Source organism: Rhinichthys klamathensis, unplaced genomic scaffold, assembly GCF_029890125.1.
Source record: "Rhinichthys klamathensis goyatoka isolate OS25496 unplaced genomic scaffold, OSU_Roscu_1.1 h1tg000035l_1, whole genome shotgun sequence".
In the NCBI taxonomy this organism is placed as follows: domain Eukaryota; kingdom Metazoa; phylum Chordata; class Actinopteri; order Cypriniformes; family Leuciscidae; genus Rhinichthys; species Rhinichthys klamathensis.
The window spans coordinates 7,085,915-7,100,326 of record NW_026606583.1 but is presented as its reverse complement, the minus strand read 5'-3'; the positions used below and the strand labels follow the sequence as shown (position 1 = coordinate 7,100,326).

At 42.5% G+C, this 14,412-nt stretch overlaps 1 protein-coding gene across 10 annotated transcripts in view; it reads right to left on the bottom strand.

Annotated features, from left to right (window-relative positions):
* Window positions 1-65: 65 nt before the first annotated feature.
* Window positions 66-14,412, bottom strand: part of tanc2b (tetratricopeptide repeat, ankyrin repeat and coiled-coil containing 2b) — a 144,385-nt gene continuing 130,038 nt past the window's right edge. For 8 of the 10 annotated variants that reach the window (XM_056246053.1, XM_056246054.1, XM_056246055.1 and 5 more), the window contains 11 exons: window positions 10,629-11,072; window positions 10,457-10,550; window positions 8,046-8,179; window positions 7,679-7,802; window positions 7,412-7,587; window positions 6,960-7,092; window positions 5,862-5,894; window positions 5,129-5,220; window positions 4,879-5,025; window positions 4,537-4,637; window positions 66-4,460 (listed from right to left, as the gene is read on the bottom strand). In XM_056246053.1, coding sequence (XP_056102028.1) covers window positions 2,384-4,460; window positions 4,537-4,637; window positions 4,879-5,025; window positions 5,129-5,220; window positions 5,862-5,894; window positions 6,960-7,092; window positions 7,412-7,587; window positions 7,679-7,802; window positions 8,046-8,179; window positions 10,457-10,550; window positions 10,629-11,072 — 3,555 coding nt within the window. In that variant the 3' untranslated portion in view covers window positions 66-2,383. The remainder of the gene's footprint in view (window positions 4,461-4,536; window positions 4,638-4,878; window positions 5,026-5,128; window positions 5,221-5,861; window positions 5,895-6,959; window positions 7,093-7,411; window positions 7,588-7,678; window positions 7,803-8,045; window positions 8,180-10,456; window positions 10,551-10,628; window positions 11,073-14,412) is intronic. The other 2 variants (XM_056246056.1, XM_056246062.1) reach the window with 1 other exon arrangement.

Below are 14,412 nucleotides of genomic sequence, written 5' to 3'. Positions count from 1 at the left end.
GCTCGACCAGTTTTATACATTTCTTATAAAGTAACTCTTAGACCGTATAAAAATGACCACTGACATGATAAAAACACATTCTGGTTTATTGAAGTCATTAAACGTTGTCACAGCGCTCTGAAAGCTCACATTTACAGACGAGAAACTCTGCTTAGCAAGCAAATACATTAAAATCAACTCAAATCCAACTGAAAAATCAAAAGAATGGCCAAAACCTTTAGAGGTAAATGTCAGATTTGTTGTGATCATTTTTTCTGTTTAGTTCCACTATTGGAGACATACGGCAGATTCTCGAATGTCTGTGTATGTCGATTTCGGAGGGGAATGGAGGATAAATCATGCGTCAGGTTATGTACAGCAAAAAAAAAAACTTGCACTGAAAAACCACAACACTCTAAAGAGGCCCTTGATGAGCCCGCAGTATTTATTTCACTTTTTTTCCCAAAGTTGACCATGAGGCATCTCTCGATTCAAGCAGGTTTACACTGACAGCAATAGAAAGGTGAATATGGTTGCCTTTAAGACAAGCTGTCTAGATATCTGTTCATATACTGTATTTTTGAGAAGACCAAAGCCACATTTAAGCTCTGCATGTTGATAATATTGCATTCTGAAGCAGAGAATTTCAAAAGGAACTAGCTGAATATTTTTTTTTATACACGACAAATACACTATTTCAAAACGGCTGGTTTGCATTTCGGTAGTGTGTGATGCCACTGAACTGTGTTTGACACGTGAGGCTCATCAAGTCCTTCTCGCGCTGCATTTGGCGGAGGAGAGCAGGATTTTGTATGCATGAACACATTTGGCCACTATATACAGCAAGTACACTGCGCTCTATAAAGGCTGTTATATACACATTTTATATCTTTTTAAAAACATAATTTTGCTCTTTTATATTATTGTTCATTCATTTGCTTGAAAAATTAGAATTGCACCAAGGACAATGACTTCTATTTGTTTTCTAGTAGTACAACTAATCACAGGTTATTTTCCAGTGTTCACTGAACGTTCGTTAGTAAGGATGTCCTATCCCAGATCAAAAAAAAAAAAACATCTTTAGCCCCCCAATATTCACATGATTCCATACAATCCTTACGAATGAATAAAGTGCTCTCTTTCTTCAAAATGTCCAGACAGTCAGTGCAGACCAAAGTTACGAATAAAAGTTTAAAAGTTAAAACAAACATACTTCACTTGATATACTGATGCTTCTCTGTGACAATGCAATATTTCATTTCTTAGAACAATAAAGAAATTGAAAACAAAGAGAAGAAATTGTATTACTACCTTGCAAACGCCCCTGAAACTTTGTGTTGCGTAGTATACATACTGTAGTAGAGTTCATAAGACGTCTATGGTGTGATACATTCTTCTACTTGAAATACGGCAGGATTGCCACTCCAGTACATGGTAATTTACTGAAATCATTTAATTTAAATAGACAAAAGCTATATGAGGGTTACTTGAAAATCTTATTAAGCTTATTCCCAAGAAATTGATTAAACTAATATTATTGCCACAGTACAACTGTGAATTTTGATAAACAATATTTCTGCTTGGGAACCAGAATTTTAAGGTAATAACTGTAAAGATAATAACCTCCAGTCATAAACTCTGAATCATTATTTTAAAAATATCTGATACCATTTCCAAAAGCTCAAATCAATAGTTACAAAATTAAAGACATAAAACCCAACCAAAAATGAAAAAATAAACTTGACACAAAAACTGCTTTAATATTTCTATACATCATATAACTTAATTATAAATATTCCTCTTTTCCTTCTGTAACTACAGCTTAGTTTTTCTGAAACATTTTTTTTCCTTTTTACAGTATTGAACAATCCAACAATATGATGTCCAGAATGCCTAGCAAATTTGTTTAGTTTCATTGGGAAGAGAGAGAGAGAGAGAGAGAGAGAGTAAGTGAGAGAGAGAATGAGTTCAACACAGATTCCCAGTTTTATATCCGCTTTAGTGCTAGGAACGATGGCAAGACACTATTTCTCTGCATGTAGGCCTCTGTTGTGGAACGTCATTAAATGTGCTTTCTTATAATGTGCAGAGCTTTATAGAACATTTTTTTACCTTTACATACTGTATTTTAATACTCCAAAAGGGTGCTGTCAGGATATTTGGAGCCTGTTCACCACATAAATTCTAAAAGTTTTTTTTTCCCAACAGAAGTAGGCACAGGTATTTGTACACACCTTTGTAACACTGTTTTTTTTTTAGTTTATTAAAAGTATGTCTAATATTCAGTTTCCCTTTAATTGAAATACTGGTTTTAATATCCTGCACCTACACAGTCCCATACGTACAACCTGACACAAACATTCACTGTCACACACACCTTTGTGCCCACCCTTTTGGGTGCCTATTAAACGTTTGACTCCACATAGGGTCTCTTTGGTTTGATGGGCGAGGTGGGACCTTGTCTGGCATCACGGGAAAGCTGGCGGTACATGTTCTCCTGGTACGCCTGTGCCACAGGCATTGTCCGGGCCACTTTAACATCCTGGTAAGTTGGCACCTGGCTCACCCGCTCTAGGAGGTCTCGATCACGGGCCCCTCCATTAGCAAGCTTGCCTAGGGAGGAGGGCTGCGGCTGGATGTAGTACTCCTCCTCTAGCAAGTGTCCATTCTGGGCATTATTGGTCTTATTGTAGTAGGCAATATTGCCTAGAGATGTAGGTGGGCTGTAGGAAGAGGCGGTGGAGGCTTGGTGGATCAAGTTGCCAGGCGACGTGGGGCTAGTGATGACCGATTCCAGGGATGAAACGGGCCAGGCCCGGGAAGGCTGGAGAAGGTACTGCTGCTGAGTCCTTGCAGTCTTGTCGATGACGCCCATAAACGGAGTGGCCCGGGATCGGGCGGGTTCACCCGAGTAGAGTCCGCTCTGAGAGGGTGAGAGGGCGGATGGTTCGTCGAAGCTTCGCTCATATGTGGTCTGCAACGGGATTTCCATTTGGGCCATGGAGGAGGAAGGCCTGAAGCCAGGGGCTAGATTGCAGCTGGAGCCTGAGGAGATATTACTGCTGGATGGGGAGAAGCGAAGATTTACGCTCTGGGAGTGGATCAGTGGTCTGGGGGTCGGTACGTGCTGCTTTAGGTCACTTGTATTGGCACTGATGGGTCTGCGCACTAGGTGGGGGATCTCCGGAGAGCCCAGTTGGCAAGGTGACAGAGCAGAGGCGGCCACTGCTCTCTCAAGTTCATGCTTGGAGACAGGATAGTATGCCGCTGACTGACTGCGGCTAATCTGGGGGGTTTGACTGAAACGCATGCCTCCAGGTCCTCCTGTAGTTGAACGGTAGGCTGAAGCAGGACGTTGAGGGAGATCCTCTTTCCCCAGGTTTGACTCCAGAACCCCGGCAGGCCCACCTCGGCTCCCGTGCTGACAGAGAGCTCCCACACTAAGGCTGGATTGCACTTGAGACATTGACCGACCATCCAACGAGGGCTGGTACACAAGTCTTGGCTCCCGGTCTCTCTCCCTGTCCACATCCATGGAACATCCCTGATACCTGCTGCTGAGTGGATGCGCCAACTGGCTGTACACACTGTTACTGGGCTGGTTAGTGCGGACGATCTGTGCCATCGAGGGCTGCAGGCGAAGACCTTGGATCTGGTGGTGCTGGCTGGTCTGAGAGCTCTGGGAAGGCTGCGACTGGAGCTGGAAGGATCGCTGGCTGCTCATCTTCAACAGTGGCGATTTAGGGCGGCTAGGTAAAGGCTCCTGTTGGTAGCGGACTGGAGAGCCAGACTGGGAACGATACAGACACACACTCTCGACTGGAGGGCTTGCTCTGAATGGACCCCCACGCCGAAGAGGAGATGGTGGAGGACTCTGGTACTCCATGCTCTGGTTCCCTCCACCGCCCATGGGTGGAGGGCTGAACCGGTAGGAGGACTGATGTGCGGGCGAAGTATGGGGTGGACTCTGGCGGTAGTGAGAATTCTGATGTGTTGGGGAGATACACGGGGAGGTGGACTGGTAACTATGATGGGTTGGAGATGACATGGAGGAGGAGCTCGGGTGAAACTCAAAGGCCTGCCCTCCAGATAGGTAGCCAGTGTCATGATGGGTCGGAGAAAGGGGTGGACTACGTATAATGGCAAGGCTTGAAGCATTCGAGTGAATATCAGAGGCAAGACCAATTGACACAGCTTCTAGCTCTTGTTCAAAGAAGTCGTCATCCTCAAACAAGTCTTGAACAGGTTCCATGTCATCCAGTCTTGGCTCAGGAGGAGGGGTGTGATGAGGGGGCTCCTCATCTTCCTCCACTGGTAAGGGAGATGGTGGTGGAGATGGAGGAGGCTCAAGCTCTGGCTCCTCTGATTGGGTAACTTGCCTGTACTCTTCGTCCACGCGCTGAAGGAGGCGCTGGATTTCACGATTGTTGGGACACAACTTTATGGCTTCCCTTAGGTCTTCTAGTGCTTCAGCGAATTGCCTATGGAGTGGCAATGGAAATATTAAGTCATCTATAAGTAATTTAATGTGAAAGGAAAGAAAGTAATGACCCCTACCTGCTGCTACGCTTGGCACGGGCTCTAGCATAGTATGCCTCATAAGACTTAGGTTTCAGTTCCAGAGCCTTGGTAGCAAACTCTTCCGCCATACCAAAGTCCTGTGACCAAGAAAGTGTGTTCAGTGAAATATATTTTTATTTTTGTATTCTGGGGGTTGATATTTCATTATTTTGCACAGTTGTCCTAGAGGTATATCACCAAGGTTCTTATGACATGCTGCATATTGCAGTTACAATATTGCAGCATCACAAACATATATCCAAAACCTTACTGTGTGCACTAATAATCGTAATGAGACTTTGGAAAGAGTATTTTTAGTAACGTTCATGCTGTTCTCACATTCATTTTCCTCCGACAGCGAGACAAGTTCAGGAACAAAGACACTTTGAGCTCTTTAAAGGTCTTCAGGTCCTCACTTAATCCTTCACGGGGAAATTTCTTCAGAGCACACTGGTAGCGCTGAGCTGCCTCCTTCACTTTACCCTTCTGCAAGAGAAAAGATGATTGACTGTGTAAATACATAGAGCCAAGGTCTTTGTTCTAGACAAATCTGTGCAAACATTAGAGGTAAATGAGGAGTATATCCGACCTTGTAGAAGCCATCTCCTTCCTCTAAAAGTTTACTCAGTAGGATAATCATGATGTCAGGTTTAGACGTCGCCATTGCCCAGGTAGCAGGACCTATGGGGTAACAGGATGTTTGATGGGTCAAAATGGACAATCAAAGGTTTGAGGGGAAAACATGGAGAGAGACGAGGAGTGCAGAACACTCAGGAATCATAACAAACAGATGAAGGCATGGACAACAGGATGAGGATGCCTCCAGGGTGAACTCAACTTCTCATTCCCTGTATCCTTTCATCTTTAACCATTAGCAATGATGCTATTGTTTAATACAGGATTTCCCAAACTCTTTGTCATGCTTCAGATTGTTGCCGATACAATGCAAGTAAATGGGGACCAAAACATTGGACCCTACTGAAAAAAAAATTCATAAAAAAAACCCAATCATTTTTTGGTAGAATCATCCCTTTAAATGATCTAAAGAAATGCCCCATGAAATTAGTTAATCTTTACATAATAGCTCACATACATTTCAAACTAATTTAATACATTATCATAAGATTCTATTTTCATAGTTTGGGAAACCCAGGTGAGGTAGGTATATAGAGAAATATACAAAGAGACAGACAATAGATGGACAGACAGTCAGAAGATAGATACAGCACCCAAACACACCACTGGACACAGAACATAGAGAAGAGAGCTGCCAGGATGCCTGAAGGGAAGCAAGATGCAAGAAGCCTGAGCACAAGCATTACCTCCTTTGCGGCGACTCGGCAGTGTCTGACATCCTGTGGCCGGAGGTCAGGGGTTGTGAGAGCGAGGAAATAAGGATTAGGGTTGTGGGGAGAGTGAGATGAGGTGAGGTGAGCAGCACAACCAGAGGTGGTTATGAGAGTGGAGTGTGTGTAGGTGAGTGAATGTGAGAGTGGGAGAAAGAAGAAGTGAAGAGAGATGGCGGTGGTTGTGGAAGAAAAGTGAGGGGGAACACAAAAAAGCAGCCGTGAGTGGTGGGGAATAAGAGCTTCAGCTAAAGAATAGAAAATTAAAAGTTAAACAACAAAACGGCACCAGCACCAACAACGTTAAACTCAACGTTAAATCTCTCACCAACCATTGAGTTGACAAACAGAAAGATTTTCTCAGCAAGAGAAACAGGTAGAGAGTGAAAACAAAATGCAAACACCACACACAAAAAGGGTCACGGTTCCAGAGAGAGATGCGTTAACCAAGAGCAGCTGGAGTAAGTGAAGTAAAGCACAGAGCAGCAGAATGCTAAAGCAGGCAAGCACAAGCTGAGCTAAAGGAAAAAACATACAAATACATGTTGGTTTTTTAGTTTCATGGTCCGGACTCTAGTGATAAGCCGCTTTCCTTTAGGGGACCACTTGAGGGTCTGGGACTTCTGGTTTTACTATGCTTGTGGGGACATTTGATTTCCTCAATGTTGGCAAAGTCTGAGCCACATACACTAGGTATGTTTATATGCACATATTTTCATCAATTTGAATGAATCCAATCCATTTTCAGATTCTGAAAGTTCTGTTCATATGAAGCCTAAACTTATTCAATTCACATATTCATTTACGGTGCATTCGGAGCCTTCACTGACCAGTTTGTAAGATGTAAAATGCATGTAAATATACGCATCACGGCACTGCGCATGTGTGCAAATAACTTATAAATCCAATTGAGAAAATGTTCGGATTCAAGCGTTTACATGCTTACCTTATTTCCAATCCGTTCGAAATGAAATTTAGTTGAGCTCAACTGGATCGATTTTTCAATCTGCTTGAACCACCAATCCCACTACTAACAGATTATTTGGTTGCATGTAAACGTAGCTATTGTCGTACCGATTTTGGCTCCTTTTTTCAGCAGGGCGACCACCACCGACGTGTTTCTGCAGCCGACTGCCCTGTCCAGAGGACGCATTCCACTGTAATCCACATGCTCTATCAAAGCCCCGTGATCCACCAGGAACTGCACCTGAGACAGAAAAAGAGCACGAAAAGAAAAGAGACTCATCTACTGGAAACACCGTATCATAATAGGTCAAAAAACAGCCAAAAGGGCGATGCCAGGTTTGGAGGATCTTCTCTGAATGCTTTGGGTGGAATTACTTTTAACTTTTCACAGCAAGTCTATGAGGTTTTGGGAATTTTTTTATAATTCACTAAGGGAAAACCATAAGTCCAATTAGTTATAATAGTACAGAGATTTGGTAACCAGAGTCAAGAATTTAAAAGAATTAGGATTTTGAAAAATCTTAACCCAAAATTGTCAAGCCAACTGAAATATCACTCACCACATCTGAGTCTCCATAGAAGGCGGCCAGATCGAGAGGCGTCCGTCCGTTTTTATCAGCATGGTCCGTCGCGGCACCCCTTTCCACCAAGCAACGAACCACAGACAGGTGTCCTTTCAAACATGCCCAGCTGAGCGCAGTGAGACCCTCCTTATCCATAAGATCCATAGACGCACCTACAAATACACAAAAGACATGAGGTACAGTATATTTGATGCAAGTTTCATAAAACTGCCCCTTTGTGTCATAAAGGTGTATAGCATGTACCCTGAGCCATTAGGAACTCCGCTGTGTCCAGGTGCCCTTCTGAGGCGGCCATCATGAGCGGAGTACGGCCTTGTTTATCAGCCAGGTTTACGTCTGCTCCGTGCAACACCAACAGATCCACAATCTGAAAGACAAACATGTAGACAAATCTTAAATGGACAAAGCTGGAAAAAGTATCTTTATAAGTGAAAATGACATGTGAAGTATGGTAACATTTTGTCCAGTGCATTATTTAACCCATCCAAGTTAGTGAGTAGTGAGTAGTGCACACTCACACTGCAAACAGTGGACGCACACACACACACACACACCCGGAGCAGCGGGCAGCCATTTTGCTGTGATGCCCAGGGAAAATCATATCAATTACCTGCCAGTGCCCTTGACGCACAGAGCTGAAGAGTGGCACCACCCCTCTCCGATTGGGCTGTGCCACAGCAGAGCCCTGCTCCAACAGCAGCCGACAGACATCCAGCTTTCCTCGCCCTGCTGCTGCTGACAGTGCTGAGGAGAAGAGCAGGACAGAGCTGTCAATCAGCAGCTACCTGTCTAGACAGGCAAGTCACTTTTATTTATAGAGCTTTATACAACACAGAGTGTTTCAAAGCAGCTTTACAGTGATACTAGGAAAATGATGCATTTCGGCTGCTGTTCAGTGTTGATTCGGTTCCGTTGAAAAGATCATCTCAATTATTAAATGAGTTCATTTCATCTATAAAGCAGTTTTGCAAAAAATGTCATGGTCCAGCTCAGCTCATACAACAGTCAGGGACAGTCAGACAGCCTTTTAAAGCTCAAACAGAGCACATTATTGGCATTCTTCACACAGAAAGCAAAGCCAAATGGCAATGCGATTGCAAGAGAAGCAATTCAACATGCCTCACAAGGATTGCAGTACAAAGAAAGGGAAGGAGGTTTCATACAAGATTTTTCATCAAGTTTACACAGTCATGTCACTTGTGGTTTAGCGCTTTAAAGTTTATCTTTAAAGTTAATTTCCACCAATCAGAGAATCAATCTTACTCACTACTCTCTCAAACTACTTATATATATATATATATATATATATATATATATATATATATATATATATATATATATATATATATATATGCATATTTTGCAATAAATATAAAAAGTTTCTATATACACTAGGGATGCACCGAATCCAGATTTGTGGGGTTCGGCCGAATACCGAATCCACTGGTTAAGATTCTGCCGAATCCGAAACCGAATACCGAATCCTATCATCCTCAGTCCATTAACACAGTAAACACATTAATGAAGTTAACAAAGTGGATTTTTCATTTTATTTTATTATTGTAAATAATAAACACTACTTTTACTTTTATAACTGTAAAAAAAAAAAAAAAAAAGAATAAGCAACATTATGCATTTTAACAGCGGCGATGTTGTGTAGCCTATTGTTTAGAGTCCTTTGCCACCATGAGACAAATCGGCATTGCAAATTGAACATGTAGCTCGACTTGAATTGCCTTCTTTTCACTGAAAGTACTGCCAAACAACACTTTTTCTGCTCACGAGTTCCATTTTCACTTTCTCACCTACTGTACCTACTGTAACGAGTGGAAATAAGGTGTGGCCCCTTTAAGAACTGCGCGCTCCCTGTTGAACTGTCTGCAGTCCGTATTGTATGTGCCGTGCGCCTCGAACACATGCCCATGTATGCGGGTTATTTCTGTTTGATGCTCATTTTTAAAAGTACCGCAGAGCAATTCAAAAGCATGGAGCCGTCTGCTCTCTATTCGTTCACACGGTAGTTTGATGTCATTCACTGATCGGTGACGTAGCGCGCGTAGTGCAAGCCTAGGGTTCGGTTCGGTGGAAAAAAATTCTGAGGTTCGGCAGAAACCGAACCCTGTTAAAAAGCCCAATATTCGGCCGAATCCGAATCCGAATTCTGGATTCGGTGCATCCCTAATATACACAATCAATCAATATCTTTAAATTAATAGATTTAATTAATTTTATGTTGGTTTTTAATGCTTTTCACAATGCTTCATAAGATTGTAGTTTTTTAAACCAATAAAGCTGTTAAGGGATATTTCACCCAAAACCGATTCTTCTGTCATTAATTACTCACCCTCATGTTGTTCCAAACCCGTAAGACTTTCGTTCATCTTCAGAACACAAATGAAGATCTTTTTGATGAAATCTGAGAGCTTTCTGTCCCTCATTTGGGTATAGCTACGCAACTACCAGTTTGATGCTTTTAAAAGCTCATAAAGAGATCGTAAAACTAATCCATTTGAATTGAGCGATTTCCGAACTTTTTGAAGCATTAAAGTGGTAGTTATGTGGCCGGTCAATATCTCAAGTTTCATTCAAAATATCTTTAACTGTGTTCTGAAGATGAACGAAAGTCTTGTGGGTTTGGAACGACACGAGTGCGAGTCATTAATGACAGAATTGTCATTTTTGGGTGAACTAACCCTTTAAGTACACAGCCTTTGTCTTTTTTCTGATTTCCTTTTTTTTCTTCTAATCAAAGTTTGTAAAGTTATGATTCTTCCCATAACTGGTTGGTTTGGTTCATGGCTTATATCTCTAAAATAGGGTAAATAAAGACTTTTTAAAACTCTCTATGGCAAAAATGAAAAGGAAAAATACGTCCCGAACCAAAGCTGAAAAAAAAAAAGTGATTGATCTAACAGTGAACAGTGCTCTAAATCAGCTACTTTAGAATCTCATGTCAATAAGGATGCTGCCTATATATTAGTATACAACTATTTAATAAATAGTGTAAGAGTGAAGCTTTACCTGTCTCACCCCACAGGGTATCAAAGGTGTTAATCTGGGCACGTTGAGTGTCCTCCTCATCCCTCTCGGGCAAGTCCAAGAGATAAGATACAATCTTAAAGACATAGACACAATTAGTAGCTATATGAGCAAGAAGCATGCTGGGAATAGTGAGCCACCAGCAGGGCCTTACCTCAGTGTAACCCATGCTCGCTGCTGCTATAAGGGCCTGCTGTACTGCGAGGCTCTTGTTGAAGGACACAGGCTGTGGCGATGTCTGTTGCTCAGCCTGAGCGTCTGCTTGTGTCTCTTGTCCCGACTCTTCTGGAGTCTGGTCCTGCTCCTCTGCCTTCTGCTCGGACTCCTGTGGCGTCTGCACTGAATCCTCCTGTTGCTCAGGGCTGGACGGCTGTGATTCCAGAGGCGTGGCCTGAGTAGGAGAGGGCGTGGCTTCTGGTGGTGTGGGGGAGGGCGTGGCCTGTGTTGGGGAGGGCGTGTCCTGTGACTGTGTAGGGGACGGGGTCTGGAGGTGTGTATGGCCCCAGTCGCTCTGAATGAGGAACTTCACCACCTCCAGGTGTCCCCTAAGAGCGGCGTGCACTAGAGCACACTGACCGTGCTTGTCCGAGTGGTCGAGCTATGGAGAGGACAAACACACACACAAATATTACTCGGCAAGGTGTGATGCGAACTGAGGACACAAAAGCCAAAATAATAGCTCATATCTGATTGACTGGCTTAATGAAATTTCCATGAATCATAGATGGATTTTTTATTAGTCCTACAGGTTGAAAAAGAGCGTTTACAGAGTTCTGTGGCACTAAAATGGAGAGGAACATCTAGTCCAGTCTCAGTGAGGGCATTGAGATGTTCTAGGGGGGCTTTTGTTTAAAGGGATACTTCAGGATTTAGCATTAAGCTTTGTTTTAGTAGAAAACCTGTAGTATTTTCGAATTACCGTGCTTTCCACCCTCATATCCCCCTGAGACGAGAGATTTGTGTATTTTTTGTCTGGAAAAAATCCTCCGATGACGCAAAAATCGTCATTTTGCGTCATTGGAGGATTTTTTGGCCAGAGGCTAAAGACTGCAGCCAGTAGTAGGGGCTGTCCCGCATGCTCTCAACCCGCCCATAGAGGGTGGATCTCACTCACAGAATGTACACATAGTGTCAGCCATCTTTTTTGGAGGCTAAGCTAGCAGGCTCTTGTTCTGTGGAGAAAGCTGAGTAGTAGGGGTTACCATCCTCTTTTTCCCGGACATGTCCAGCCGTCGAGATCGTACAAAATGTCCTGGATTCAGCTTATGCTTTCTGCAGTCGCCATTCATTGTTTACATGCACACCTTTTGTTTCAATCTAACTGAATTCATTCCGAATGGTGAATCTGAATGTAGTGTTTACATGAACGCTAAACAAGTGATCGGTTGATGTGCGTTTTAACATTGCTAAGAAAATTCCCGCTCCTCCGTGAGAGATACGAGACCGGTGCGTCTCACAGGTGTCGCTCATCGGTAATCACGCCACCGGCCTCGCGCCGTTCTCCCGCGGCCCTCGCTCATCCTGCTCGCCACAGTAAACATGATGAAGGACGACTGTAGAACGCAAAAGCCCAATCCCGGACATTTTGGGCGATCTCGAAATCCCGGGCAGACTCATCACGGAGACTCACTAGTAGCCTAGACTTGTTGTTTAACTACCGGGCTCTGTTACCGGTAGGCGTGGCCTCCTAGAGCAGCGAAGCAAGTGCATTCTGGGAGTTGTTGTCTTTCATCCACATCAGCCAAAAATACATTTTCTGGGTTTTCTCAGTCAAAAAAGCTCCAAATTCAAAAATAATTTCACATTTCTTCTACATAAATGACCCATTTTAAATGCACATTCATCTTTCCAGAGGTGAAGTGCCCCTTTAAGGTGAGTTTACACTAAAGATTCACAACGAGATGAGCTAAAACTTGTAGCTTACTTGGAAAAATAATATGGTTTGCAACATTCTAACACCGTCAGTGCATCTGAAATCTATATAGTATATGGGTAGTATGAATGTTATCTGGATGTACTACATCCGCCATGTTGTTACTGTCACGTAACCTACCAGCGTCAGTTGCGTCGCTTCACTGTCATTCACAAATCCTCTCCCGTGGCCTCATGGGATAGTAAAGTGTCCATTTAAGTAGTAGGTCATGATGGTACTTTTTTTTTACCAACTCTTTTTTTTTTCCAAATACAATGTATTTCGACACTGTGTTGGCGTACTGTTTTTCACATACAATATAGTAGGGAAGTATTCAATTTCAGATGCAGTGTATAGACTGGATGCAAACTTTCCAAATCCAGTGTCCTTCTGTCAGAAGTAGCACAAGTGCATCAGAAACAGAACAGGCCATCCGTTTACTTGTGTGTGCTCTGTCGCTCATGTCTGGTGTTGACAGGCTGTAAAACCTTCCAGTTCGCAACAAAGCGATTAGTTGAAACGGTGTATCGTTTCCATAGCGATGACTCATTACTTCAGTGTTTCCATCCGCTTTCTGTTGTGCAGCTGTCAGACACATCCAAGCACGACATTAAAACAAACCAGACTTTAAAGATAAATCCATCAGTTTTCGGAATAATTAATGAGAATGAGTCTTGTTTGCTGATTGGCTGCTGTTTGTGATAAGCTACTTAATTAAAGTTTGAATGTCAAATTTTTAATTGTCAAATTTTCTGTTGCATTTGCTTAACACTTATAAATATAATTGCTATTCACATGGCTGGCTTATTTGCTCCCTGGGAAACGAATAATATTCCAACCGTCCAGTCTAATAAAATCTGTTACTTGGCATTAATAATAATAATAATAATAATAATAATAATACTTATCATTACTTAATCATATTGGTGTAACTAAAAATGTTCTGCTGATAATATCACATTTTTAAATCTACAGTATATTTAATTAGAAAAGTGCAAAAGAGAAGCATTTTTATAACTGGACTATATGTTTAGTTTTGATTCATTTTTGTGACGCGCTCCACAAACTTCACGGAAAGGAAACCGGGACGGCAGAAAGCAGCATCCGGTATGTTTTCTTTATTTTACAAAAGCACAATATTTAGTTTTTATTGTGAGTGTACACAAATAAAAATACAGTTTTGAATGATGTCTTACTCTTATCTGTATGACCACAAATGATGGAGTATTTTAAGTTGTTTCTGCTGTTATAATGAGACAAGATCATTTGGAATTGTGACCTATTGCACATCACTGCTTAGTGCTTAATACACTACAGGCTGTTCTGTAGCAAATACCTCAGGGGACTAAATGCTGCTAGTTAGAACAGACTGTAATTTGCACAACTGTCTGTTCAAAATAAATAAAAAGAAACCTAGCATTGGGGATTTGTTGCTTTGTCCTGTTGTGACCCCAAATACTGAGGTACATACCGAACAGTGACTTCTGTGTACCGTTAGACCCCTAGTAGCTTGACTAGCTTATAGTAGTGATGTATGTCTCGAGACCACTTTTACGTGGTCTCGGTCTTGTCACGGCCTTGACGGTCTTTGGTCTCGGTCTTGTCTTGGTCTCGGACCTCTCGGTCTTGTCTAGGTCTCGCTGTCTCAGACCGACATAGTGGTCAGGGGATTGAGCAATACAATACTACAATATCCACGACGATATCCGCAACGTATTGAAGCGCGCGTCCGAGTGAAGACAGTGCGGTGCGCGCGAGCCACGCGAGAAAACACTGTATCCGCGCCACTGATCGTAGCGGCAACGAGCACTTTGATCACTTGATTTAAAAAAACACATATCATGTACAGTTTTTGATATATTAATATTTAGTAAAACACATATCAGTGACATGATGGGTTTTACCTTCATTCAGGAGATTTTGGGTAACTGCACAACTGACAGATGACTTTGAGCGCACCGCCAACGGTGTGTGTGTGTGTGTGTGTGTGTGTGTAACCATAGCGACAAAAACGACCAACTTTCGG